At 50.7% G+C, this 26967-nt stretch overlaps 1 protein-coding gene across 1 annotated transcript in view; it reads left to right on the top strand.

Moving 5' to 3' along the window:
- Positions 1-9419, top strand: part of CHRNB3 (cholinergic receptor nicotinic beta 3 subunit) — a 35152-nt gene extending 25733 nt beyond the window's left edge. Inside the window, exons 5-6 of the mRNA XM_065406931.1 lie at positions 3662-4544; positions 9285-9419. Coding sequence (XP_065263003.1) covers positions 3662-4544; positions 9285-9419 — 1018 coding nt within the window. The remainder of the gene's footprint in view (positions 1-3661; positions 4545-9284) is intronic.
- The last annotated feature ends 17548 nt before the right edge of the window (positions 9420-26967 follow it).

The raw sequence follows: 26967 nt of genomic DNA, 5'->3' as shown, positions 1-26967 counted from the left end.
GAGCAATTGCCCATCCCCACTCTCTGGATCAGCTTCTGTGTGACTCTCCCCTTACTCCCACTTTGCCCATGTCTTGTCTTGCAAGTGCACAGGAACAAAACACCAGGCAGAATTTGGTTCATGTTACTTGAAAGTGCTACAAAACTGTCAGGTGTTTCCCTGGCCGCCTAGGTGCCTTCTGTAGACAGACAGAATGAAACAGTTTGCTCGGCGCATGTTTTTGTTCCTTCTCTGCATTCCAGCTACCATGTTACCTGAAACTTGCACAGAGGAAATCTCCATAGTAGGGAGTGGTTCTGGAGGGAGCAAAATAAGTACACAAAGGAGACAGGTGCAGATGAGATTAGCACATTCTGTTATACCCAATGGGCCATCTCCAGCCTGCAGTAGAGCTGAGTAGTGCATAGTGCACTAGCCTAGCAAAGCACTTAAACCTGGGCTCAACTTTTCTATTAGTATTATTTATTGCACACAAAAAACAACATTACAAAACACTAAGGCTGCAAAGTCAAGCTCCAGTTAGAAATTGCCAGAATTAAGGTTGTCCATGCCACCGTAACAGGGCCCTCTTGTGAGTCTGCTTTTTTGATAGTCATTAATTGCATGATCACAAACAATTTTTTTCCCACGGGACTCCTGCCTCCTTCAGTGACTTTGCAACTTTAACATTTTTTTAACATAGTGTTGTGTGTAATTTCCTGTTTTTAAAAAACAAATTGAAAAAACAGAAAATCCATCATATGGAACCATATTGACACCCACAGGAACATCAGCAGGTTGAAATCTCTAGTTCCACTGCATGGACCTCTGCCACTTGAGATAACAGATGAACTGATAGCAGTAGTAGGTTGTCATCCTCTGTGAGGAGCAGCCACTGGGGAGGCAGGTGTGAGACACACATTTTGCCAGTGGTTTTCACAGCTATTTGTTGACAGTTGAGGAATACTGAGACTCAGGGATAATGAGTTCCATTCAAGTTCTGGAGGAGAGTGTTCTCCAGTGCTCCCAGACCCTTCCGCTTCTGTCTCACCCAGCCACTCCCTAGCCTGTCTCTCCCTCCCCACCCTCGCTTCTTGTCCCAGTTCTAGTCTCCTCACCCAGCCACTCCCTAGCCTGTCTCTCCCTCCCCACCCTCGCTCCTTGTCTCAGTTCTAGTCTCCTCACCCAGCCAGTCCCATATCCCCTCCTCCCCCGACTGCTCAGCTCAGTCCTAGTTTCCTTCCCCAGCCAGTCCCAGTCTTACCCTTTGGGGTCCCTGTCCGAGTCCCAGTCTTCCCCCTCCCTGACTCTGAGTCCCAGTCTCTGATCAGGCACCTCATCCTGGGATCTTTGCCTCATTCTCCTTGCCCAGCAAGTCCCAATGTCTCTCCCACCCCAGCCTCCTCATCCAATCTCAGTCTTTCCCTGCATTTCCAGCTCTTGTTCCTTCTGCGTTGGACTCAGGCTGTTTCATCCTTTGCCCTGCTTGGCCCAGCAGGGAGTGTGGGCATTGCGAGACAATCACCCTATTCTCACTTCTGGTGCCTGGCACCACAATGGTCTGCAGCACCCAGGAGCAGTGACTTCAAGAAAAGTCCTGGTCAGCCCCTGCAGCCTTTGGCTGGAGCATGCTCAGTGCAGACAGAATCTTCAGAGAATTTCTCAGCCAAGCTCTAACAAGTCTGTACTGAGCATGTGCAAACTGATATTTTTCAAAGTCTCATAACCAAATTTGGACAGTTTTTTTTTTAACAGGAATAGCACAAGCACATCCCTGATGCAAAGGCCACACCCCTACCAAATTTCAACTCCCTGCTCCACAGCATGGAGATGCTAGATTCTCAACATGGGCAAAACAACCTATTTGTCCTTAATATAATTCTCAGGAATGGCTGAACCATTTTAGCTGAAATGTTCCCAGAAATGTCAGCTGGCCTGGAAAATTTCAGCCTGAATGGTCAAAGTTCGGCAAAGTTATAAGCAACTGAAAACAGGGTCTTACAATGGGAAGTATCAAGCAACCTTAATAATAGGAAGCCCTACCAGCTATCTATACTATTACCATAGAACTACCTACCTGCCAACATTTCAAGTGGCTGAAATGGGATGAGACCTACCCCGGGAAGTGGGGGGCCTGGCGAGGGGGAGTAGGAGAGTGAGCCCGCCTCACAACATCAGCTCCTGTGGCTCCTGTTCCGTGGGGCTGATTGGCTGGCTACTCACTCTGGGCATTGCAACCTGGTCCCTGTTGCACAAGGGCACAGTGCCACTCAGCTTTGGCCCAGCCCTCCAACGAGGGGTGCGGCTGGGCCAAATTTGTGGGAGTGATGCTGTGATCCTGTGCACCAGGTTGCAACGTCTGGAGTGGGGAGCCAAGCACAGCCATCCTCGGGGGGAGAGAAACTGCTTCAACCGGTACATGGGGCTTTGGGGGATCAAAGTGGGACAGTATAAACAGAAGAGTACTCAGTAGGGAGGTGATTTTACTGCTGCATGCAGCACTGGTGAGACCAGTGTGAGAACACTGCATCCAGTTCTGCTGTCAATGTTTTTAAAAGGATATTGTAAAATGGGAGAGGGTGCAGAGAAGCCACAAAAATGATCTGAAGGCTGGAGAAAATGCCTAACAGATTTAAAGAACGCCATCTGTTTTGCTTATCAGAAAATAATATTGAGGACTTGATTAGAGTATACACAGTATCTGCAAGGGGAGAAAATCCCAGGTACTCAAGGGCTCTTTAATCTAGAAAGAGAGGCATAACAAGAACCAGTAGCTGAAAGCTGAAGCCAGACAAATTCAAATTAGAAACAAGGCACAGTTTTTTACCAGAGATGGTAGTTAATCATAGGAACCTACTACCAAGGGAAGTGGTGGATTCTCCATTGCTTGATGTCATCTAATCAAGACTGGGTGCCTTTCTGGAAGATATGCCTTAGCCAAACACAAGTTACTGGGCTCAGTGTAGGGATAATGGAGTGAAATGTAATGGTCTGTGATATACAGGAGGTCAGATTAGGTGATCTAATTTTTTCTTCTGGCCTTAAACTCTATGAATCTGTGAAGGATCTCAAAGTCCCACGAAACCTGGGCTATTGGAATTACTGATCCCAACTAAGTTCAGAGCCCCATTGTGCTCGGCGTTGTGTGAACACAGTAAGAGACAGTCCTTGCTGTGAAGAGCTTGCAATCTAAAGAGACAAGACAGAAGCAGTGTGGAGGGGAAACGTAGTTACAGACAGCTGATGCAGGTCACCAGAGCTGGCAGTAGAATCAGTGTCTCCTGACTTCCAGTCTCATGCTTTATCCACTAGTTCATGCTGCCTCCCAGCATCAGGCTCCTGAATAGTTCCACTGACCACAGGGCCATAGTTCATGTGGGGACATCACATGGAGAGAGACCTGGGGAGTCTAGAAGTTGAGATCTGCTACACAAGGAAAAGAGTAGCACTTTATAAAGCCCAGGGCCTCCATGACCCTCATCATCTGGGGCATTCCTCCCAAATGTCTAAAGCGGCTGGGATTTTATGGAATTCTTTGCCCAATACTCCTACTGTGTCACTGCTCTCACATTTCAAAGGAATAGAAAACAGAATCAGAATAGAAAACTGGAATCAGAAAATCTAAATGCCTGAGCTGGGTCTGGTGAAAAACTGAAACTGATCCTATTTCTCCTCTCCCCAGTGCCGATGGACGTTTTGAAGGCTCCCTGATGACCAAAGTCATAGTGAAATACAATGGGCTTGTTACCTGGACTCCACCAGCCAGTTATAAGAGTTCCTGCACTATGGATGTGACGTTTTTCCCGTTCGATAGACAGAATTGCTCCATGAAATTTGGATCCTGGACCTATGATGGCAACATGGTTGACTTGATTTTAGTAGATGAAAACGTAGATAGGAAAGACTTCTTTGATAATGGGGAGTGGGAGATCTTAAAGGCCAAAGGCATGAAAGGCAGCAGAAAGGATGGGTTGCATTCCTACCCATTCATTACTTACTCCTTCGTTCTAAGACGCCTCCCACTTTTTTACACTCTTTTCCTAATTGTCCCTTGCCTTGGATTATCTTTTCTAACGGTGCTGGTGTTCTATTTGCCTTCTGATGAAGGGGAAAAACTTTCATTATCTACATCCGTTTTAGTCTCCCTTACCGTTTTTCTTTTAGTAATTGAAGAAATAATACCATCTTCTTCCAAAGTCATTCCTCTGATTGGCGAGTATTTGTTGTTTATTATGATTTTTGTAACCCTCTCAATTATTGTTACTGTTTTCGTTATTAACGTGCACCATCGGTCCTCAGCAACCTACCATCCTATGGCTCCCTGGGTTAAAAGACTCTTCCTTCAAAAGCTTCCTAGGCTATTATGCATGAAGGGCCATGTGGATCGGTATTCCTTCTCAGAGGCTGGAGGAACTATCCCAGTGTTAAAATCAAAGCTCTCAGGCAAGAAGAAACAGAAACAAGTCAAGGATGGAGAAAAAATTGTGATTGCTTTTTTGGAAAAAGCTGCCGATTCTATTAGATACATCTCTGGCCATGTAAAAAAGGAGCATTTCATCAGACAGGTAATGTTAACACGTGAAGAGTACATGGTTGTTCTAATAGAGAAATAGAATGAAGATTTTTTTTTTCATCTACAGCCAGCATAGTTAAATATCTTGTCTCATCTAACACCTACAAATAGGTTCTTTAGCCACCTAAATGCCTTGTATCTGTTTTACATCAGAATAGCTCCATTGATTTCAGTGAAGGTATTCTTGATTTACACCAATGTATGTCATATCAGAATCACACCCTAAATATTAAGTATATTTGGCTCTCCAAACTTTTTTGCCCCAATTATCTAGCTGTCTGTTATGATGTTCATTTTAAAAAATGAACATAGAAGTGGAAATAACATGGAATTTCCAAAAGATATGATTTTGTGGGTGATGTATACAGACAAGTTATGAAAAAGAAATAGAGGTTTTTGTTAGTACCATGCTGAAAGGAGCTGTTTGTTGTAGTTACTTCCAATCAGTGGTAAATAATTCATTTTAATTGTATCCTTTGTTCTGAAGCTTCAGTTCTGAGAGTCTGTTGTTTCCATCCAGCTTTTAGAAGTGGATCAAAGAGGTCTGGCCCCAAGATGTAATTGGTTATTATTCTTTTTAAAATGTCCCTGATAGCTTCAGAAGATCACTGTGATAGTAGAAATGCAGGTTAGGGACAGACTGGATTGAAGTGTTTTGAATGATAAAACCACAAAAGGAAAAACACCAACAATTTTCAGTAAAAAAAAAAAAAAAGTGCGATTTTTTTTGTTTTGTTTTTTTGTTGAGAAAATGAATATTCTTTTAAAAAAACTTCAAAACAAAAATGTTTCCGAGATGTTTATGAATTAGTATTTGTTTGCTCCTTGGCCAGCTCTAGGACGGGCATGGGAAAATGCTCACAGATCCCACACCAGATAGCTACAATAGCTACCCTTAGTTTGGAGAAAGCTATTTTATTCATCTGAAAAGTACTAAGGGGAACTTACTCAGGGAAAGCTCCCCTCTAAGCGAATGTGAGCTCTGCCAGCATGCACATTGCAGGCTCAGGTCATTAGTTATCACACAAATTCTGAAGACTCAGTCATGAGCTTCTTTATGCATTAGGCACCTGCTGCTTCCCTGCATATATGAGCAGGGAGTGGATGGGCAAGGGAGGGAGTGGGTGGAACCAATGCTCTGTTCCCAGAGATGCTTGTTAATGAAAGTGCATGGTAGAGAAAAGTCCATGTATGACTGTTCCTCTAAAGCCACACAAAATTGTCTGGGAATCTTATATATATGCTCGCAGCTTAGCCACTTCATCCTGCCACCTCAATATCTGACAGTCCCTAATGTACAAGAAAAGAGCAGGTTCGGGTAAGTCTCTCTCCCCAGTATCCTTTGTGGTGAAGACTGATGCAAAGAAATCATAGTGGGTATGTCTACACTGCAACTGTGTCCGCTGACTCTGGCTCCCAGGGCTCGAGCTGGACTCTGGCTCATGGGGTTCCAGGCCCCAGCCTGAACGGGAACATATGCACTGACATTTTATAGCCCCACAGCCTGAGCCAGGCAAGCCCAAGTCAGCTGACCTGGGCCAGTCGTGAATTGCAGTGTACCCTTAGTGTCTCAGCAACAACCTTATCTTCCTTAACCGCTCCCTTTAGTCCATGGTGACCCAGTGAACCTACTGATTCTTTTTCACGCATCTTGCTTCTGATATACATAAATAATATCTTGTTTGTTTTCATGCATGTAGCTCTTTGCGCTTCATAATCCCTTTTAGCCTTTCTAATTTCCCTTTCACATATTCCCTGCTCAAGTTTGATTGGTTTCACGAGGGTCAGATTTCCAAATTCAGAAGGATTTCTGTTTGGCTCAAATAGGCCCCCAAACTCTGCCAGTTAGCCACGGCAATCGGCTTCTTTCCTTCCTGGTTCTCTTTTGTTCAGGGCACTCACCCCTTCTAGCACTCTAGTACTGCTTCCATAAGTGGCATCTCTGTGGTACCTAATTGTTTTACTTCCTTTCCTTCTGACTGTGGGCCCCTCTTGGCTAGATGCCTCATTTATAGAAATCACACAGCCAGACCTGCTCCGTCCCCAGAGTCGGGCTAGAACCTCGGCCTTTTAGTGCCAACCTCTACCACTTGAGCGGCCTCTTTTACTGAAATCTCCCTTTGTATAGTGTCGCTGTGTTAGGTGTTGGTACCTCCCCACTCCCCCCCCAAGCTGTAAATGAAATGTACATAGCAATTAAGCTTGTTAAAGGGCTTGCTAGCCCTGGTGATTGAAGTCCTCTCTTTAGCTGCTGGGCAACAGCAGGACAAGCTTCCCACACTCAAACTGCCCTGCTAGCATACCTCATTCAGGGTGGGAGGGGACTTTCTCTGAGGGCATCATCATCACCACATGAACAGGCACCAGTCAGCCCTGTCCTGCACTCCGCTTTCCAGCTCTCTTACATACAGATGTAAAAATGTCACAGCAGCCACTATTTTGCTACCGAGCATGTCTCCAGTTTGGCCTCTCCGTCTCTTGCCTGGGGGTCAGAAAGGCTTGTTTAGGCAGCCTGCTAGCTAGCAGACATTCTGAAAAGATGTCTCTTCTTTTGTACTCATGGTACTGGTGTAAGCCGTCGTGCTCACTTAGGCAATGTCTTTATTGCACATTAAGCCTGGGCTCTGGCTCAGGGTTGAGCCCAAGCCCCCCTTCCATTCACACACCAATCAGTCTGATTCGGGTCAGCCAGCACACAGACCCCGAGTCCTAGGACGCTGCTGCGGCGTGGGTCAGAGCCCGAGTGCTGCTGTGACTTGAGTCCAAGCCCTGTCATTTTGCAGCAGTGGCACAGCTCCAGCCATAGGCCTGTGTCAGCCGGTCTGCGTGGGGCCGTATGGCCCTGTTAGCATGGCTCTGAGATCTGGGTCCAGCAACTGTAAACTCAGGTTTACAATGCAGTGTGGATGTTCAAACACAGGTTTGGAAACACTCAGTCCACAAGCCTGGGTCTCACAGACCTGGGGTTACAACACACCGTAGACACACCTTGAATTACTTATTCTAGCTAAGGGCAGCAGGGTAGGTAATTTTCAGAAAAGGATCGGTTTTGGGTGTGCATGGTTCTTTCTGATGACAGAAGTTTCAGAGTGTCTAGGTTGGCCAAACAAATGATAACTACTGGGCCAGTCACCAGTACCCTTTAGTGCCTCTGTACCATTCCTGAAACACAAAGCAGCCATAAACCTGCTAATTAAGGTGCATTTAGAACGGCTGGAGCCTGGCCAATATCTGCAATGGCCCAATATCTGCAATGATATTTGGCAATGAGTTAAAAGGGGATCTACAGGAAAAACAATATTTTTGTTGTTGTTTTTGTTTCGGCAGCGCGGCGCAGCGCTCGGGGGGGGGGGGTGTTTCGGCGGCACGGCGCTCGGGGGGGTGTTTCAGCGGCGCGGCGTTCGGGGGGGGGTGTCTCAGCGGGGTGGCACGGCGCTCGGGGGGGTGTTTCGGCGGCACGGCGCTCGGGGGGGTGTTTCGGCAGCGCGGCGTTCGGGGGGGTGTCTCAGCGGGGTGGCACGGCACTCGGGGGGGTGTTTCGGCGGGGTGGCGCGGCGCTCGGGGGGGGTGGCGCGGCGGGGTGGCGCGGCGCTCGGGGGGGGTGGCGCGGCGGGGTGGCGCGGCGCTCGGGGGGGTGGCGCGGCGGGGTGGCGCGGCGCTCGGGGGGGGTGGCGCGGCGGGGTGGCGCGGCGCTCGGGGGGGGGGGCGCGGCGGGGTGGCGCGGCGCTCGGGGGGGGGTCTCAGCGGGGTGGCACGGCGCTCGGCGGTGCAGCGCAGTGCTTGGGGTGTTTCGGCAGCGCAGCGCTTGGGGTGTTTCGGCGGCGCTCGGGGGGTGTTTCGGTGGTGCAGCGCTCGGGGGGGGTGTTTCGGCAGCGCGGCGTTCGGGGGGGGTGTCTCGGCGGGGTGGCACGGCGCTCGGGGGGGTGTCTCGGCGGGGTGGCGCGGCACTCGGGGAGGTGTTTCGGCAGGGCGGGGTGGCGCTCGGGAGGGTGTTTCAGCGGGGCGGGGTGGTTCTCGGGGGGGTGTTTCGGCGGCGCGGCACTCTGGCGGGGTGTTTCGGCGGCGCGGCGCTCTGGCGGGGTGTTTCGGCGGTGCGGCGCTCTGGCGGGGGTGTTTCGGCGACGCGGCGCTCGGGGAGGTGTTTCAGCGGGGCGGGGTGGTTCTCGGGGGGGGTGTTTCGGCAGCACGGCGCTCGGGGGGGTGTTTTGGCGGCGCGGCGCTCTGGCGGGGTGTTTCGGCGGCGCGGCGCTCTGGCGGGGGTGTTTCAGCGACGCAGCGCTCGGGGAGGTGTTTCGGCAGGGCGGGGCGGCGCTCGGGAGGGTGTTTCAGCGAGGCGGCGCGGCGCTCTGGGGGGGTGTTTCGGCGGCGCGGCGCTCTGGGGGGGTGTTTCGGCGGCGCGGCGCTCTGGCGGGGTGTTTCGCCGATGCGGTGCTTGGGGGGGGGTGTTTCGGCGGCGCGGTGCTTTTTTTTTTTGCTTTGGGTGGCAAAAAAATTAGAGCCGGCCCTGCACTGAAGTAGACTAATTGGAGTCAATGGGACTACTCAGGGAAGCATGTGCATAAGTGTTTGACGGTTTGGGGCCCAAGGGAAAAATACTTATGGTATCGGCAACATTTGTTCAAAATTATAAATAGCACAGACCATATATTTAATTGCATTTTTTGCAGCTAAAATATATCGAAACTTGTAAAAAAAAGAACCAAGCTAATATTATTGTTATTGTTTCTTCTAGGTAGTTCAAGACTGGAAATTTGTAGCTCAAGTCCTCGATCGGATCTTCCTGTGGTTATTTTTGGTGGTGTCAGTGACAGGTTCCGTTTTAATATTTACCCCTGCTTTACAGGCGTGGTTAAGCAGCAGTTTATAGGAATAAATTCATGTGTTAATGTGGATAATGGCTGAAAGATACAGTTGCCTCTTGAGACTGATTGGTTTTTTAACTTTCAATGAGTGCAGGGTCGGCAAAACCAAATTGAGATGGAAATGAAAATACATTGCCTTCTGGCTGCAGTGAATGATGTTGATAATAATAATAATGCTTCTCACTTGAATAGTGCTTTACATCTGCAAATTGCTGTACAACTCAAGGGCTCAATTGTGTAACCCTTACTTGCCCATTGAAATCAATGAAACTACTTGTGTGTGTAAGTGTTCACTAATGTGAGCAAGGTTTGCACAACTGGACCCTAATGAATTAATCAATCCTATTAAGGCTGATTATATTACAATATGATTTCATGATTGTTTTTAAAAAAGTGACTGTTTCTTTTTGATCCAAATATTCTGTTAACAAATGGGATCCTCATGTATTAAATATGCTACATTTGAAGAAAATTTAAATACTATAGGAATACACAGGGCACTGATGTGCTAAGTTTTTGTCAGTCCACCTTGTTATCTTTAAGTGTAATAAGCACAGCTGTTTTATATACCTATCTAGATGTTTCATAACCAGCTATTACAAGGTGTGTGTTTGTGCATTAGAAAATAGAAACAAGTTACAGGTGGAATTTTCCAAAGTGCTCTGCTTTGGCATAACTCTGCTCCCATTGAAGTCACCGGAATATAAACCCTAGGATTAGCAGGCTTGTGGGGACAGAATATCTTAACTCCTTCTAGAAGAATTGAGGGCATACTCCTACCTCCATCCAGACTATTGGCATACATTGCTTTCTGTCTCCCCCATTGGTAAATGAGGAAAACTGTGGGCCTGTACTGGCTGGCAGGTATAATTTGCATTTATGTCAGGAGGTGTTCCATGAAGTACCCAAAGCTGTGCATTCTGAGTTTGCCCATGTTCCAGACTTACAGACTGTGATACATTTTCGGTGTAATTTCAAGTACATGAAAGCAGGGCTAAGTGTAACAAGACATGGGGGTTATCCAGTGGGGAAAATAGGCCATTCTCATCTGAATCATAGAAATGTGGGGCTGTAAGGGACTGTGGGAGGTTATCTAGTCCAACTCCCTGCTCTGAGACAGGATCAAGTAAACCTAGACCATCCCTTACAGGTGTTTGTCCAGCCTGTTCTTAAAAACCTCCAATGATGGAGATTCCACAACCTCCTTTGGAAGCCTGTTCCAGAGCATAACTGTCCTTATAGTTAGAAAGTTTTTCCTAATATCCAACCTAAATCTCCCTTGCTGCAGATTAAGACCATTACTTATTGTCCTACCTTTATAATTTTTGTTGCTCTCCTTTGGAATCCAATTTATCCACGTCTTTCCTAAAGTATGGTGCCCAGAATTGGACACAGTTCTCCAGCTGAGGCCTCACCAGTGCCGAGTAGAATGGGACAATTAGCTCCTGTGTCTTATACACGACACTCCTATAAATACACCCCAGAATTATATTCACTTATTTTGCAACTGCATCACACTGTAGTCTCATATTCAATTTGTGATCCACTGTAACCCCCAGATCTTTTTCAGCAGTACTGCCACCTAGCTAGTTATTCCCTATTTTGTAGTGGTGCATTTGATTTTTCCTTCCTAAGTGAAGTACTCTGCACTTGTCTTTATTGAATTTCATCTCGTTGATTTCAGACCAATTATCCAATTTATTGAGGCCATTTTGAATTCTAATCCTGTCCTTCAAAGTGCTGGCAACCCCTCCCAGCTTGGTGTCACCTGCACATTTTATAAACATTCTCCACTCCATTATCCAAGTCATTAATGAAAATATTGAATAGTGCTGGACTCGGGACTGACCTTGGCAGGACTCTACTAGCTAGCACTGCTACTTTTTGAGTATGGTGTTTCAATCAGTTGTGCACCACATTTCCCAGGCCTAGTTCACGAGAATGTCATGTGGGACTTTGTCAAAAGCCTTACTAAAATCAAGATATATCACATCTACTGCTTCCCTCCTATCCACTAGCCAGTAACTCGGTCAAAGAAGGAAATTAGGTTGGTTTGGCATGATTTGTTCTTGACATATCCATGCTGGCTAGTCCTTAAAACCCTATAATCCTCTAGGTGCTTACAAATTGATTGTTTAATAATTGTTCCAGTAGTTTACCAGATATTGAAGTTAGGCTGACTGGTCTATAATTCCCCGGATCCTCTTTGTTCCCCTTTTTAAAGATAGGTACTGTGCTTCCCTTCTCCATTCCTCTGGGACCTCACCCATCCTCATATAGTGACCAGACAGCCATAGTATTGTTTAACCCAGGGGTGAAAGTAACTTAAGGGACTTACGCAGGGCTGGAGTCCTAAGCAGGCGGGGAGGGGGTCCTTCGGGTGGAAGGGGTGGGACCTCAGGCAGAAGGGGCGGGACCTTTAAATCCCCAGCCCCTTTAAATCACTGCTGGAGCCCCAGGGTAGCTGTAGCTATGGCGGCGGCCGGGAGCCACAGGTCTCTGGCAGCAATTTAAAGGGCCTGGGGCTCCAGCTGTGGTAGCAGTGGCCGGGAGCCCAGGACCTTTAAATCACCGCCAGAGCCCGGGGCTCCTGGACGCTGCTGCTACCCCGGGGCTCTGGCAGCGGGGCTTTGGCGGCGATTTAAAGGGCCAGGGGCTCCGGCCACTGCCGGGAACCCAGGGCCCTTTTAAATTGACCACCTCGGGAAGCTGCCCCCTGCCGGTGCAGTCAGCTGCGTACCGGCTCTTGCTGGTATGCCGTACTGTACCGTACCGGCTTACTTTCACCTCTGGTTTAGCCCTAACTGTATCCCTGTGTTCACACCTTTTACAGGACTACAACACATTTTGTATCATTTGAAAATTCATAATTTGCTGATCATTAGTGTACTGGTAAAATATGTGTGGCAACATTGTGTAAAGATATAAGATTTCTCTGTAGGGCAATACTAAGACATGTTCCAAGTCTGGGGAGCAGCCATGAACCAGTTCCTTAGAGACAAAAGGCAAGCTGATGCCTCAGCCAGGTGTCAACAAAATCAAATGGACTATCACCTGGTTAAGTGGGCACTCTTCAGCAGGAAAGAGGGCATGGGTGAAAAATCTACATCTTGACAAAGAAACCACTTGGAGTTCCCTTCCACACAGACTTTCTATCTCCTGAATCTCAGCTGGAGATGTTTCTCGAAGAAGAGAAAGACTATAAGACGGCAGAACATAAGAAGGGAGAGCAGACACCACAAATTATTCCTCTTTCTTGCTACTCACGGCATCCACGACACCTGAAGAACAAAGGCAGCAACCAGGGGGAGGGATCCTGACTGGAAGAAATTCAGCTAGTAAGACTGTTGAAACATGTGGTGAGAGAGACCTTTGCTTTGAATTCATACTAGGTTGTTAAGTTAGACATTAGTTGCATTTAATTTTTTTAACCTATTTTGACTTGTATACCCCATTACTTGTATTCACTTATCGTCTATCTTTTGTAGTTAATAAAGTTGTTTTATCCAAACTAGTGTGCTTGGACTGAAGTGTTTGGGAAACTCCATTTGAGATTACAGGATTTGTGCATATCATTTTCTATTAATAAAATGACAGACGTTGGGACTGGGAATTGGCTAGTGTTGTCCTGCAGTATAATTCAAGAGTGGCTGGCCATACCACTCCTACAGTATAGCTGGGAGTTACTTACATACTGGAGGCTGGGTGTGAGCAGACCAGGAGTCGAGAACTGAGGGGACACAACTGTCCATCAGTCCAGATTGTACCTGGGTATGTTACAGTGGGGTAGTCAGCAGGATATATGCACAGCTTGTTATTTTAAATGAAGTTTACATTCTAAGCACTGGCCTAACGATTTTAAGTGAGTCTCAAGTGTGGTGGCTGGAAACAGTCAAAGAGCGGTTCCAGTTTATTGTTTTCTGTTTGCTTATTTTGGGTGGGGGAACTAGAAACAGTAAAGCACAAAAATGAGCACCAGCGAAACAGCTGCAAAGCTACAGTAAGCCAGCTTGGAGGCAGAAGAAAGAGAGAGAGAACGTGAATTCCAGAAATGACAGGTGGAAATAAGACTGAAAGAAGCAACCGCTGCCCGGGAAGCTGGAGAAGCTGCCCATAGAAAAGCCATGGAGACAAGGAAAAGGAGAGGAAATATGAGACCCTGATAGAAAAACATGGAAAGATCCCAGAATCACCAACATCTCCCCCCACTCAAGGGACGCTCAGCTTGGACAAGTTGCGTCCTGCATGCAAAGAGACAGCTTGCATTGAGGAGTACCTCACTGCTTTTGAAAAGTGGTGTGAAGTTGATAAGAGTCCTGAGCACAAGAAAGTCCCCAAACTAATTGCAAAACTGGTAAAGCTTTTAATGTATTTAATGAAACGCCAATTCTGGGAGCTTTAATACATTCTGAATTTCAGAAAGCCATTTTACAAAGGTTTCAAATTACTCCTGAAGTATATGGGTTGAAATTTAGCAATCTTAAAAGGGGTGCTGACATGAGTCCTAGCGAATATGTTTATAACGTGTGTGACCTAATAAGAAAATGGATACAAGGAAAAAGGGATTGTAGATGCTCATTGCTCAAGAACATTTCTTGAGTATATGCACTGATTATGTGAAAACTAGTCTGTGGGATAAATCTTTGAAAACTGTAGTAGAGATGGCTACATTGGCCGATGCTTTTGAGCAAGCCCAGCTGTCCAGTGAGTGCAAGCCACAGAAGGAGGGGTCACAGCTATTCGTCAGTCCAGATTGTACCCTAGGTATGTTACACCTTGCCCTCTGTGGTGGTGACGGGTGATCCCACCAGACCTACCTTATTTGGCTCTCCCCCGCGGAGGTCGGTCTCTGTCAGTCTGTTCTCCTACCAGCTTCTCAACACCTCCCTCCCTCCTCATCCAGTTACTTTGTCACCTCAGCTCCTGGGATTTACTGCCCTGCAGTCCAAAACAGTTGGCTGGGACACCAGGCGGTTGAGCCAGTCTTCTCGGGGCCAAGACCTCTCCCATTGGCCTGTAAGAGTCTTATTTCTGGTCTTATCTATGCCCTCCCACATTTTAACGGCTGTAAGGGCGAGCGACAGGGATGGAGGGGGCAGAGACGAGCAAGCGGGGGACAGAGCCTTGGGGGGAAGGGGTTGTGTGTGGGGGGCAGGGCCATGGTCCGGATACCAGTAGCCCTGCTCCACTTTTAGGGCACTTCTATTGCCCCTGTCTCCAGTCAACAGTTTGCCTTCCTGCTTATTTTTCCAACAGCCCCCATTAAACTAAGCCAACATATTCATACAGTGAACATCCCAACCACCAGGTCACCTCACAATATCTATAAAAGATTACAGAGCTGCTCCATGTCCCTCATAGACGTCTATGGCATGGGGCGTAAGTGCACACTAGATGTACAGTAGGCCGATTTATATTATGGGATTTTCATTTGCCCTCTTCTCCCAGACACAGATTGTGTAGCTATGCCAAACACAGCTAGCGGGGGTAGAGATTCCTGCTGGAGTCGTATTGTCCTGCTGCTGGTACGAGATCTCCCTTGGGGAGCTGATGGGGAGCTAGCAGCATGTGACCTGAGCTGACCGGGACAGCTTGCATAGGAGCAGGAAGCAATTTAGAGCAATTCTGCAGCTGAAGTGACCCCCTTTGGCCTACCTAATGGAGCAGGTCGTTGGACTGAACTTGTGGTGAGGCCGAGGTAGGTTTCTGCTAGAAACCAAAGTCTTAGGGGGCTGCCCCTGGCAAGCTGATCTCCTAGGCCGTTAGTTGGTTTGTATGCCCAAGATAATAAGACTCTACCTGTGTTTGCGAGAGGGGCAGAGACGTGTGGCCAGGTGGTTTAAATGATGGTTCTAACACCTGGGAGGGATACGGTTTTAGGCGAGGACTTGAGCCATTCATTTAATTTATTCTAACGGGAATCCCTAGCTCAGGGGTCGGCAATGTTTGGCACGCGGCTCGCCAGGGTAAGCACCCTGGCGGGCCGGACCAGTTTATTTACCTGCTGATGCGGCAGGTTCAGCCGATCGCGGCCCAGGCAGCAGCGATGAACACAGAGCTGCCGCGTACTAGGCTAGTGCCCTGCCCCTGCCAGCAGCCGCCTCGCGCCCAGCAATGGCTGTCAGCCTTCGCGGCCACAGAACAAAGGGAGCCCCCAGGTTACGGTTTGGGGGTTGCTGGTTGCTCACTCCTGAACATGGGATCCCAGGTACCTAGCTGCCTAATTAGTGAGCTTGGCGCCTTCGAAATAGTCTCAGCTGATTGGTGGGGACACCCAGCGGGTGCGAGAACAGCTCCACGGCAGGGCTGCCGCTGGCCCAGGTCAGCTGACGGACTCGGGCTACGGGGCTGCGAAATCACCGTGTAGCTGCTCATGAGACTCCCACCCCCTGCCCCCGCTGCAAGCCCGAGTCAGCCAACCCTGGTCTCTGAGCCGGTGCTGCCGGGTTTGTTTTTAATCAGTGTAGACAGAGCCAGAGGCACGAGCCCCGGGAAAGTGACAGCACCTACTGCTTCATTACGCAAACGCAGCACCGCGCTTATGTGATCGTTGGCTGAGGAGACACAGCCCTGCTGCTGCTGTGCGTGCAGATCCTTTGGCACACTCCTTCGGCAGGAGGGCCGCCGTGTAACCATAGCCCTTGACGTCTGCGCTGCAATTCCTCCCTTTGCGCAGCGAGAAGGGCCCCCAGACTGAGAGCTGAGTGAAAATGGGACATTTTGGGGGAGGGGAGGGTGTTTTCGATGAAAACAACAAAAACAAAAATCTGTTTTCAGCACCTCCCTTGTGCACAGCCCACCTGTGACAAAGTGAGTTTTTCCTCCTTATTAAGTTGTACGCGAACCTATGTGAATCTCACGGTTTTGCTTGACTACTGTGTGTGCCTCAGTTTCCCTGTGTGCTGCACCAATGCCTAGGCGGTGGGATACAGGTGTGATTGTGGCTGAGACCCTCGGGGGCAGGTGAGGAGGCTCCAGCGGCCTGCACGTAGTCGCTGGCTGATGTCCTTCATAACCTGAGAGGCAGGAGGGGAATGCGCCCAGGAAGCAAGACAAAGACCAGGCGGAGGGGCTGTGGGTGTGTCGGAGGTCTGGTCGCTGGGAGCTGGGCAGTCTTGCGTTTGGACTCAGAGGGGGAAGTCCAGGGTGTCCGGCCTGGGATCCCCACAAGATGGACTTGGCTGAAAGTCACTCATTTCTGTGCTAACAAGCTCTGCTCTACGCTGTGTTCCTGTCGACTAATAAACCGTCTGTTTTACAACGCGGGCTGAGAGCCGTGGCTGACTGCGGAGTGGGGCGCAGGCCCCTCTGGCTTCCCCAGGGTCCCGTCCTGGTGGACCCACTCAGGGGAAGTGTTCGATGTGAACAGGGATGCTGGCTGCGCCGAGGTCGGACCAGGAAGGTCGAAGCCGAGGAGGCTCCTTGCATGGACAGCGTGTCCTGACGGGAGTCGCGCCACCCCAGAGGCCTGGCTGGCTTCAAAGAGCAGTTCCGGAGCATTGGACTGTGACTCCGTCACACCAGCTTAGTACATTACTAACAGTCCCGTCTCCCAGACAGGGCTCCGTGGCTGAAACCTGGTGTCCCGAGCCCCAGGGGGGGCTGAAGTCCCACATCCAGCCACTCCCCGAGGGCAGAAGCCCTGAGCCCATGGGAAGAGCTGAGGGGGTACGGGGATGTTGCCCCCGCAAACTGCAGTGCCTTACCCAGCGTGGGGCAGTCCTAAGGGGGCAGCTCCACCCCCCCACCCCTCCTCTCTCTCAGCCCCCCGCAGGTCCCTCCCTCTGGCCAGGTCCTAGCAGGAAGCCAGAGCCAAGCACTGCGGGGCAGCTGCTCCTCTGGCTGGTGGTGCCATGGAGTGGGCAGCCCTGGCATTCCCCGTCTGCTGCTGGTGCCCGGGGTTGTGGCTGCTCCTCCGCTCCCAGCCCTCCTGGATGGCTCACGCAGCCGGCCGAGCTGCCCGGGCGGGGACACAGCGCCCTCGGGGAGCAGCCACTGCAGGAGAAGCCCTCTTGGCACACCGCTCCTAGCTACCCCCTCCCTGCCCCCTGAGCTACCCCCTGCCTGTGCACAGCCCCCAACTATCCCCTCCCTGCCCCCTGAGATACCCCCTGCCTGTGCACAGCCCCTAGCTACCCCTCCCTGCCCCCTGAGCTATCCCCTGCCCGTACACAGCCCCCAGCTATCCCCTCCCTGCCCCCTGAGATACCCCCTGCCTGTGCACAGCCCCTAGCTACCCGTCCCTGCACCCTGAGCAACCCCCTGCCCGTACACAGCCCCTAGCTACCCCTCCCTGCCCCCTGAGCTACCCCCTGCCTGTACACAGCCCCCAGCTACCCCCTCCCTGCCCCCTGAGATACCCCCTGCCTGTGCACAGCCCCTAGCTACCTCTCTCTGCACCCTGAGCTACCCCCCTGCCTGCACCCTGAGCTACCCCCTGCCTGTGCACAGCCCCTAGCTACCCCTCCCTGCCCCCTGAGCTACCCCCTGCCTGTACACAGCCCCCAGCTACCCCCTCCCTGCTCCCTGAGCTACCCCCTGCCTGCACACAGCCCCTAGCTACCCCTCCCTGCCCCCTGAGCTATCCCCTGCCTGTGCACAGCCCCATAGCTACCTCCTCCCTGCACCCTGAGCTACCCCCTGCCTGTGCACAGCCCCTAGCTACTCCTCCCTGCCCCCTGAGCTACCCCCTGCCTGTGCACAGCCCCTAGCTACCCCTCCCTGCACCCTGAGCTATCCCCTGCCTGTGCACAGCCCCCAGCTACCCCCTGCCCATATACAGCCCTTCGCTATCCCCTCCCTGCTCCCTGAGCTACCCCCTGCCTGCACACAGCCCCTAGCTACCCCTCTCCCTGCCCCCTGAGATACCCCCTGCCTGTGCACAGCCCCCAGCTACCCCCTCCTTGCACCCTGAGCTATTCCTTGCCTGTGCACAGCCCCCAGCTACCCCCTGCCCGTATACAGCTCTTCGCTATCCCCTCCCTGCTCCCTGAGCTACCCCCTGCCTGCACACAGCCCCTAGCTACCCCTCTCCCTGCCCCCTGAGCTACCCCCTGCCTGTGCACAGCCCCCAGCTATCCCCTCCCTGCCCCCTGAGATACCCCCTGCCTGTGCACAGCCCCTAGCTACTCCTCCCTGCACCCTGAGCTATCCCCTGCCTGTGCACAGCCCCCAGCTACCCCGTGCCCGTATACAGCCCTTCGCTATCCCCTCCCTGCTCCCTGAGCTACACCCCTGCCTGTGCACAGCCCCCAGCTACCCCCTCCCTGCCCCCGAGCTACCCCCTGCCTGTGCACAGCCCCCAGCTACCCCCTCCTTACACCCTGAGCTATTCCTTGCCTGCACACAGCCCCTAGCAACCCCCTCCCTGCACCCTGAGCTACCCCTGCCTGTGCACAGCCCCTAGCAACCCCCTCCCTGCCCCTGAGATACCCGCTTCCTGTGCACAGCCCCCAGCTTCCCCCTCCCCACATGCTGAGCTACCCCCTGCCTTCCCCCAGCTCATAGAGACCCCTCGCTGTACCCTGAGCTACACCCCAACTGCACACAACCCCTAGTTAGCCCCTCACTGCATCGAGCTACCCCCTGCCGCACACAGCCCCCAGCTACCCCCTCTCTCCACCCTGAGCTACCCCCTGCCTGTGCACAGCCCCTAGCTACCCCCTCCCAGCACACTGTGCTACCCCCTGCCTGCTCACAGTCCCAGCTACCCCTCCCTGCACTCTGAACTACCCCCTGCCCGTGCAGACCCTAGCTACCCCTTCCCTGCGCCCTATGCTACCCCCTGCCTGTGCACAGCCCCTAGCTACACCTCCCTGCCCCCTGTGCTACCCCCTGCCTGCACTTAACCCCTAGCTCCCTCTCCCTGCACCTTGAGCCAGCCCCTGCCTCCTCACAGGCCCCAGCTACCCCTCCCTGCCTCCTGAGTAACCCCTCTGCCCCCCCCAGACAGACAACCCTAATTGTTGTTATAGGTTGTAATTTCATGTATATAGTTATGAGGCTGAAAATGTGTCCTCGTGGCTTAAAGCAGACCAGGCACAAACTCTCCAGAAGCAGAGGGGCAGTTCATATCTCATCAGGACAAATCCAGCCCAGCCTCACAGGAACAAAGGACACTGGCCTAGGCAACAACAAAGGATCTGTTGGACTCTCGAGTGAGTCACCCCCCTTCCCTTGGTCAGTTTGGGACTGCGATGAGGTAATGCTCACCTGACCCTGAAAGGGGGGGGGGCAAAGCCAAGAGGGAAGAAAGAACATGATAAAAGGGAGAGATGTTTGCCATGCTCTTCCTTTCTCTTCCACCTCTGTCTACAGACATCACCACCAAGCGACTGAAGCGCTGATCAAAGGGGAGAGCCAGGCTGAAGGGCAACCAGCCAGCCTGTGGTGAGAAGCATCTCAGTTTGTAAGGGCTCTGAAAGTGTTAAAATCAGCTTAGAATGTGTTTTGCTTTTATTACATTTGACCAAATCTGACTTGACTTATAATCACTTAAAATCTACCTTTGTAGTTAATAAATCTGTTTGTTTATTCTACCTGAAGCAGTATGTTTGGTTTGAAGTGTGTCAGAGGCTCCCCTTGGGATAACAAGCCTGGTACATATCAATTTCATTGTTAAATTGACAAACTCATATAAGCTTGCAGTGTCCAGCGGGCATTAACTGGCACTGCAAGACAGAGGTTCCTAGGGTTGTGTCTGGGACCGGCGATATTGGCTAGTGTCATTCGCTTGCAAGTAGCTGGGAGCAGCTTACATGCCAGAGGCTGTGCGTGAACAGCCCAGGAGTGGGGGTTCTCACAGCAGAGCAGGGTAAGGCTGGCTCCCAGAGTCGAGGAGTGGAGTGGCCTAGCAGGTCACCGGTCCAGATAACACCAGAGAGGAACGTCACACCACCCTATCTGCACACAGCTCCTAGCTACCCTCTCCCTGCACCCCGAGTTACCCCTGCCTGCACACAGACCTAACTACCCAGTCTGTGAACCCTGGACTACTCCCTGTCTGAACCCAGCCTGTAGCTACCCCCTCCTTGCACCCTGAGCTATCCCCTGCCTGCACACCTCCTCTAGCTGTCCCGTTCCGGCACCCTGAGCTATCCCCCGCCTGCACACAGCCCCTAATTACTCCTTCCGTGCACCCTGAGCTACCCCCTGCCCATACACAGCCTCTAACTACTCCCTCTCTGCACTCTGAGCTACACTCCCTATCTGCACACAGCCTCTAGCTACCACCTCCCTGCACCCTGAGCTAACCACTGCCCACACACAGCCCCTAGCTATCCCTCACTACACCCCGAGCTACCCCCTACCTGCCCACAGTTGCTAGATACTCCCTGCCTGCACCCTGAGCTACTCCCCTGCCCAGACAGAGCCCCTAGCTAGCTCCTCCCTGCATCCTGAGCTACCCCCTGCCCGCACACGGCCCCTAGCTACCCGCTCCCTGTGCCCTGAGCTAACCCCCTGACTGCACACAGCCCCTAGCTACCCCCTCATTAAACCATGAGCTACCCCCCCTGCCCTCACACAGCCCCTAGTTACACCCTGCCTCCACCTTCACTACCCCTGGCCTGCACACATCTCCTAGTTATGCCCTCCTTGCATCCTGGGCTAACCCCTGCATGGACACAGCCTATAGCTACCCCCTCCCAGCACCCTGAACTACCCCCTGCCCACACACAGAACCTAGCTACCCCACCGCGAACGCTCACATACTCCCTGCACCCAGCCCCTAGAGACCACTTCCTGCACCCTGAGCTACACCCTGCTTACACAGAGCCATAAGCTACCCCCTCTCTGCACTCTGAGCTACACCCTGCACACAAACAACCCCCAGCTACCCCCTGCCTGCATTGGGAGGTACCTCCTGCCTGCACACAGCCCCCAGCTATCCCCTCACTAGACCCTGAGCTACCCTCTACCCACCCACAGTTCCTACATACTCCCTGCATGGATCCTAAGCTACCACCATACCCGCACACAGCCCCTAGCTACCCGCTGCCTGCACCCTCAGCTACCCCCCTGCCTACACACAGCCCCTAGCTACACCCTGCCTGCACTGTGAGCTACGCCTTGTCTGTACACAGCCCTCGCTACCCCCTCCCAGCACCCTGAGCTACCACCCTGACTGCACAAAGCCACTAGAAACCCTCTCAGTATATTCTGAGCTATCCCCTCCCTGCACACAGCCCCTAGCTGCCCCCTCCCTGCCCCCTGCCTGTGCACAGCCCCTAGCTACCCCTCCCTGCCCCCTGAGCTATCCCCTAGAGGCACACAGCCCCTAGCTACCCCCTGCCTGCACCCTGAGCTACCCCCGGCCTCCCCACAGCCCCTAGCTACCCCTCCCTGCACCCAAATTATCCCCTGCCTGCACACGGCCTCTAGCAATCCCCTGCCTGCACCCTGAGCTACCCCCTGATTGCACACAGACCCTAACTACCTCCTCATTAAACCCTGAGCTACCCCCTGATTGCACACAGACCCTAGCTACCTCCTCATTAAACCCTGAGCTACCCCCTGTCTGCACACAGCCCCTAGTTACACCCTGCCTCAACCTTGAGCTACCCCAGCCTGCACCCATTTCCTAGCTATCCCCTCCCTGCACCCTTGGCTAACCCCTGCATGGACACAGCCCCTAGCTACCCCCCCCCACACACACACCTTGAGATGTTTTCCAAATGTTTGAGGTGAGCAGCCCACCTCTTTGAGTGATAACTTTTGGTTGCCCCCCCCCCCTTACCCAGCCAGGTGGGGGACCTGCTGAGGTGAGTCGGCGTGGCGGTGGTTCTCCCTCCCTAGCCCCCGCCTGTGAGGAGCTGACCTGAGCCCCACTGGTCCTTTCCTGCCCCAAGATAGAAGTCAAACCAAGCCTATGCCCAAGGGTCTCTCTCTCTCTCTCCCCTCCCCCCGGCTCAGAGTTCCCTGCTGGGCCCTGGCTTTTTTGTAGCAAGTTGGGGGGGGGGCCTCAGAAAGAAAAAGGTTGAACACCCCTGAACTAAAGCACACGCGTAAATGTTTTCCTCCCTCAGGCCCTCAGATGGGGGGGGGGGGAGGGAGGGCTGTATTGCCTTGCCATCAAAAAAAGGTGACCCAGACCATAGCCTCACAGTCTTGGGGCCCTGCCCTCCGCTGGTTAACCCCACAGTGCACCACTGAGACTACAGGCTAGTGGCTGTTCTAGGGTGGAGCAGGCGTCTCTTTGGTTGCAAATTTTTTTGCAAGGGTTTGTCCCAGTGCATGGGAAAAAAGTTTGCAATCTTGGTAATGTTTGTGGGACAGAAAAATTGTTTCCTGCTGAGCTCTATTCACAACAAGGCTGGTCAAAACCGGGGAGGAGACTAAACTGGGCCCCAGCAAGTGATAAATTGACCCAGACCCACTGGGTTTAGCCAAAATGGTAATTGAACCACAACATCTAATCCCTCACAGGGAGAGAAACTGCTGCGGCTGCAGTTGCCAATGCCCAAGATGCAACAGCGAGCGTATATGAGGTGACATTATCGTCATTGGCGGGGACATTTAGAGCACACCAAAGTCAGGGTGTGACCCTACCGGCCACCGTGAGGATCCATGCAAAGAGCAGCTTGCTTCTGAAACTGTAGCTGGAATGGTGCTGCTCAGAAAACTCCATGTGTCAACACGGTCAGCGATTCCAAGGTTGTTGTGCCTGGCCTCCTCTACCACACAGGCCAGAGAACCTCCCCAAAATCATTCCTGAAGTGTGTAGTTCAGACAGCCATCCAGTCTGGATTTAAAAATTGCCAGTGATTGAGAATCCACCATGACCCACAATAAATTGTTCCTCTGGGTAATTATCCTCATTATTAAAAATGTACGCCATATGTCTAGTCTGCATTGGCCTAGCTTCAACTTCCAGCCATTCCAGTATCTTTCTCTGCTAGGTTAAGAGCCCATTAGCAAATATTTGTTCCCCCTGGAGGTACGTATAGCCTGTAACCAAGTCACCCCTTAAGCTTCTCTTTGACTGAAGGATTAGAAAACATGTCCTATAGTTAAAGACTCAAGGAACTCAGTCTATTTAGCGTAACAATCTCCTTGCCCTTCGCTGACCCCTCTCCAATTTGTCAATATCCTTCTTGAATTGTGGACACCAGAACTGGACACAATATTCCAGTAACAACCAAACCAATGCCAAATACAGAGGTAAAATAACTTTTCTAGTCCTCCTTGAGATTCCCGTTTATGCATCCCAGAACCACATTAGCTCTTTTGGCCACCATGTTGCACTGTTCAGCTCACGTTCAGCTGCTTAGCCACCATGATTCATAGATTCATAGACTCTAGGACTGGAAAAGACCTCGAGAGGTCATCGGGTCCAGTCCCCTGCCCTCATGGCAGGACCAAATACTGTCTAGACCATCCGTCTATCAGGGATGGCCTAAACAGTATTTGGTCCTGCCATGAGGGCAGGGGACTGGACCCGATGACCTCTCGAGGTCCCTTCCAGTCCTAGAGTCTATGAATCTATGAATCATGGTGGCTAAGCAGCTGAACGTGAGCTGAACAGTGCAACATGGTGGCCAAAAGAGCTAATGTGGTTCTGGGATGCATAAACGGGAATCTCAAGGAGGACTAGAAAAGTTATTTTACCTCTGTATTTGGCATTGGCATGATCCCCAAATCTTTTTCAAAGACACTGCTTCCTAGGATAGAGCCGCCATCTTATCAGTACAGCCTATGTTCTTTGTTCCTAGATGTAGAATCATAGAAGAACAAAACCGGCCCCAGGACGGACCCTTGGGGCACTCTGCTTGATACCGGCTGCCAACTAGACATCGAGCTGTTGATCACTACCCGTTGAGCCCGACGATCTAGCCAGCTTTCTATCCACTTTATATGTATACCTTTACGTTTAGCTGTATTAAACGCCCATATTATTTGCTTGTGCCAAGGTACCAAGCAATGTAGATGGTTCTGGATCAGTGACCTGTCCTCGTCATTATTTACCACCCACCTCAATTTTTGTGTCATCTGCAAACTTTATCAGTGATTTTTTGTTTTCCTCTAGGTCCTTAATAAAAATACCAAGAACTGTGGGGGCCTGTGGGACCCCATTAGTAACACACCTGCTCAGTGATGATCCCCCCTTTTCAATTACATTTTGAGACCTGTCAGTTAGCCAGCTTTTAAGCCGTTTAATGTGTCCCATGTTAATTTCAACACGTGGCCACCAATTTTGGACAAGTTGCACGTACCGCAACAAAATATCTGCCACCTTTAAACACCAAGCTCACACCTTTCACCTGAGCTCGAATTCAACAAGCTGGATTGCCAGCTGTGTACGGAGGTGTCCCCGAGGCAGGCGGATCTGCAGTGAGGAAGGGTGTTTGATGGAGAAGTGGAGGTGTAAATCAGGTGGGGTGACACTGAGGGCTGATAAGTGGCTGGATGCCTTAACTGTACCGTTCCAGAAATTCTAACCCTATTCCGTTAAATTTGTGTTAAAGAAAGTAGCCGAGTGTAGCTGCGGTGTTAGTTTCGGGGCCCTGGCCTCCCCTGAAACGCACCTTCAACTGCAAGTCTTTCCTTAACTGGCTGCTGTTTGTTTGCAAATAACAGTAAATGGCAGAGAGCAGGCACTGCCCACGCACCAATATCAGAATTCAGGCCCCAACTCTCCTTCCTTCCCATCCACAATCCAGTGAATTCAAAAAAAGAATTCAACTCGACAGTATCCCTTCAAGTCCTCAAAAAACCACAAACATTCCTCAAGAAGGCATGCTTCAGAGGCTTTATTCAGCAATGGGCTAATGAGATAAACCATGCGTGTTCAAACATCTGCATAGCACTCACTGTACATGACTGAGCGGCATTCAACTGTGTCACAGACAGCCCTGCTTGTATTATTATATTGAAAGAAAATAATTTGCCTGCTATACTCTTCAAATACTGTAATAGGAAAATGATATTCTTTCCAGACCTCTGTTGATTTATGGCATAAATCAAACCCCTCTTCTCACTGATCTATACTCATTTGAAATAAACCATCTTTTAAATAACCCTAGTTCTTAAGTACCTGCTAACTGTGTTATATTGTTTAAAAAAAAGTTCTTTTGTTATAAGAAATTGCATCAGTTCAGGAAACTATGACAATCAGAGCTTTGATCTACATATTGCATGGATCTACCACACCTTTTCACGTGAAAGAGGCAGGCTCTTCCATTGCTTGTGTCGCTAAAAACATCCATTGACTTCAATGGACATTTTGTCTCTCAGTAAGGAATGCAGGCTCGAGTCCTTAGGAACATGTCCAGGCAGAGACCTTGTGGTAAACCAGCAAAAGGTGTAAAAACCCCACATAGGCTGCGGTTTAGCAAAGCACTTAGGCTCAATTTACACACGTGTTTAACTTTATCCACTGTGGATGGTCTAATTGAAATCAATGGGCAATTGCAGCGCAAAAAGTTAAGCCCATGTATCTTTGCAGGACTGAAGAGTGTGCTTATGTCCAGTTGACGTCCATGGAACTTATTCATAAACGTAAAATTAAGCCACGTGATTAACAGCTTTGCTGAATCCGGGCCTTAAGTTGGGTATCCACAATGCAGAAGATGGAGAGCTTTTTCCTGAATTGGGTCCACGTTAGCCTGTTTCAGGGGTAGTCAATTATTTTTTGTCACGGTCCAAATTTCTTGGTCAAAATATAGTCAAGGTCCAAACTTCAGAGAAAATAATAAAAAATTAACAATAATGATAAGTAAATAAAAAGATTTCAGGGTCCGTTCAAAAGCATCTAGCGAGTCGGAATTGGCTCATGGTCCGCCTATTGACTACTCCGGTCATATTTTGGTTTTTTTAGTACTTTTATTCACATTGATGGCTTCACTGTAAGAATACAACAAAACATCAACGCATTCAGCAGGATTGTCGTAGATAATCCGAGTGCTGTAGTGAAGTACTAAGTGCATAGAAAGACAGCAAAACAAACACATGCAATGTTTAGGGTGCACTTGGGAGCAGAAGCAAGAGCGCTAGAATACAGTAGGCGGGGGATTTTCCAAGGGCCCAGCGCTGGCCTAACTCTGCCTTCAATGGAGGCAATGGTAAAATTCCCACTAGCTTAGCTCTGCTTCTGTTGGAGTCAGTGGTTACCATTGACGTCAATGGGAGCAAAATTAGGCCGACACTGGGGGCTTTTGAAAATCTCCCCCTAGATAATAAGGAGCAGGAATTGCCACAGAGGTCCCCAAAGGGATCATGGGTGTATGTGCAACGTGCCCAGTCATTGAATGGTGTAATCAGCCAGGTGGAGAGACGGCAGCCCGCCGTTGAAGTCAGTCGGTGGGCACTCGATGATGATATGTGACAGTCTGAAACTGACCTCAGGATGGAATGCCTTCTCTCTCCCTGTGACTGTTGGAAGGGGAAGCCACACCCTGACCGCTTAGCCAGAGGGAACATCACCTTAACAGCAGCCCTTTGCAGACGGACCCTTGGAGGATGGGCCGAGTGTAACAAGAGAAAGTGGAGGGGATGGGTGGAGCTCCAAAAAAGTAGGGAATTGGACAAAACAAAAACCAATCAGCATTCTTGGGA

Source organism: Emys orbicularis, chromosome 6 (assembly GCF_028017835.1).
Source record: "Emys orbicularis isolate rEmyOrb1 chromosome 6, rEmyOrb1.hap1, whole genome shotgun sequence".
NCBI classification, from domain to species: domain Eukaryota; kingdom Metazoa; phylum Chordata; order Testudines; family Emydidae; genus Emys; species Emys orbicularis.
This window is presented reverse-complemented; position numbering and strand designations above follow the sequence as displayed.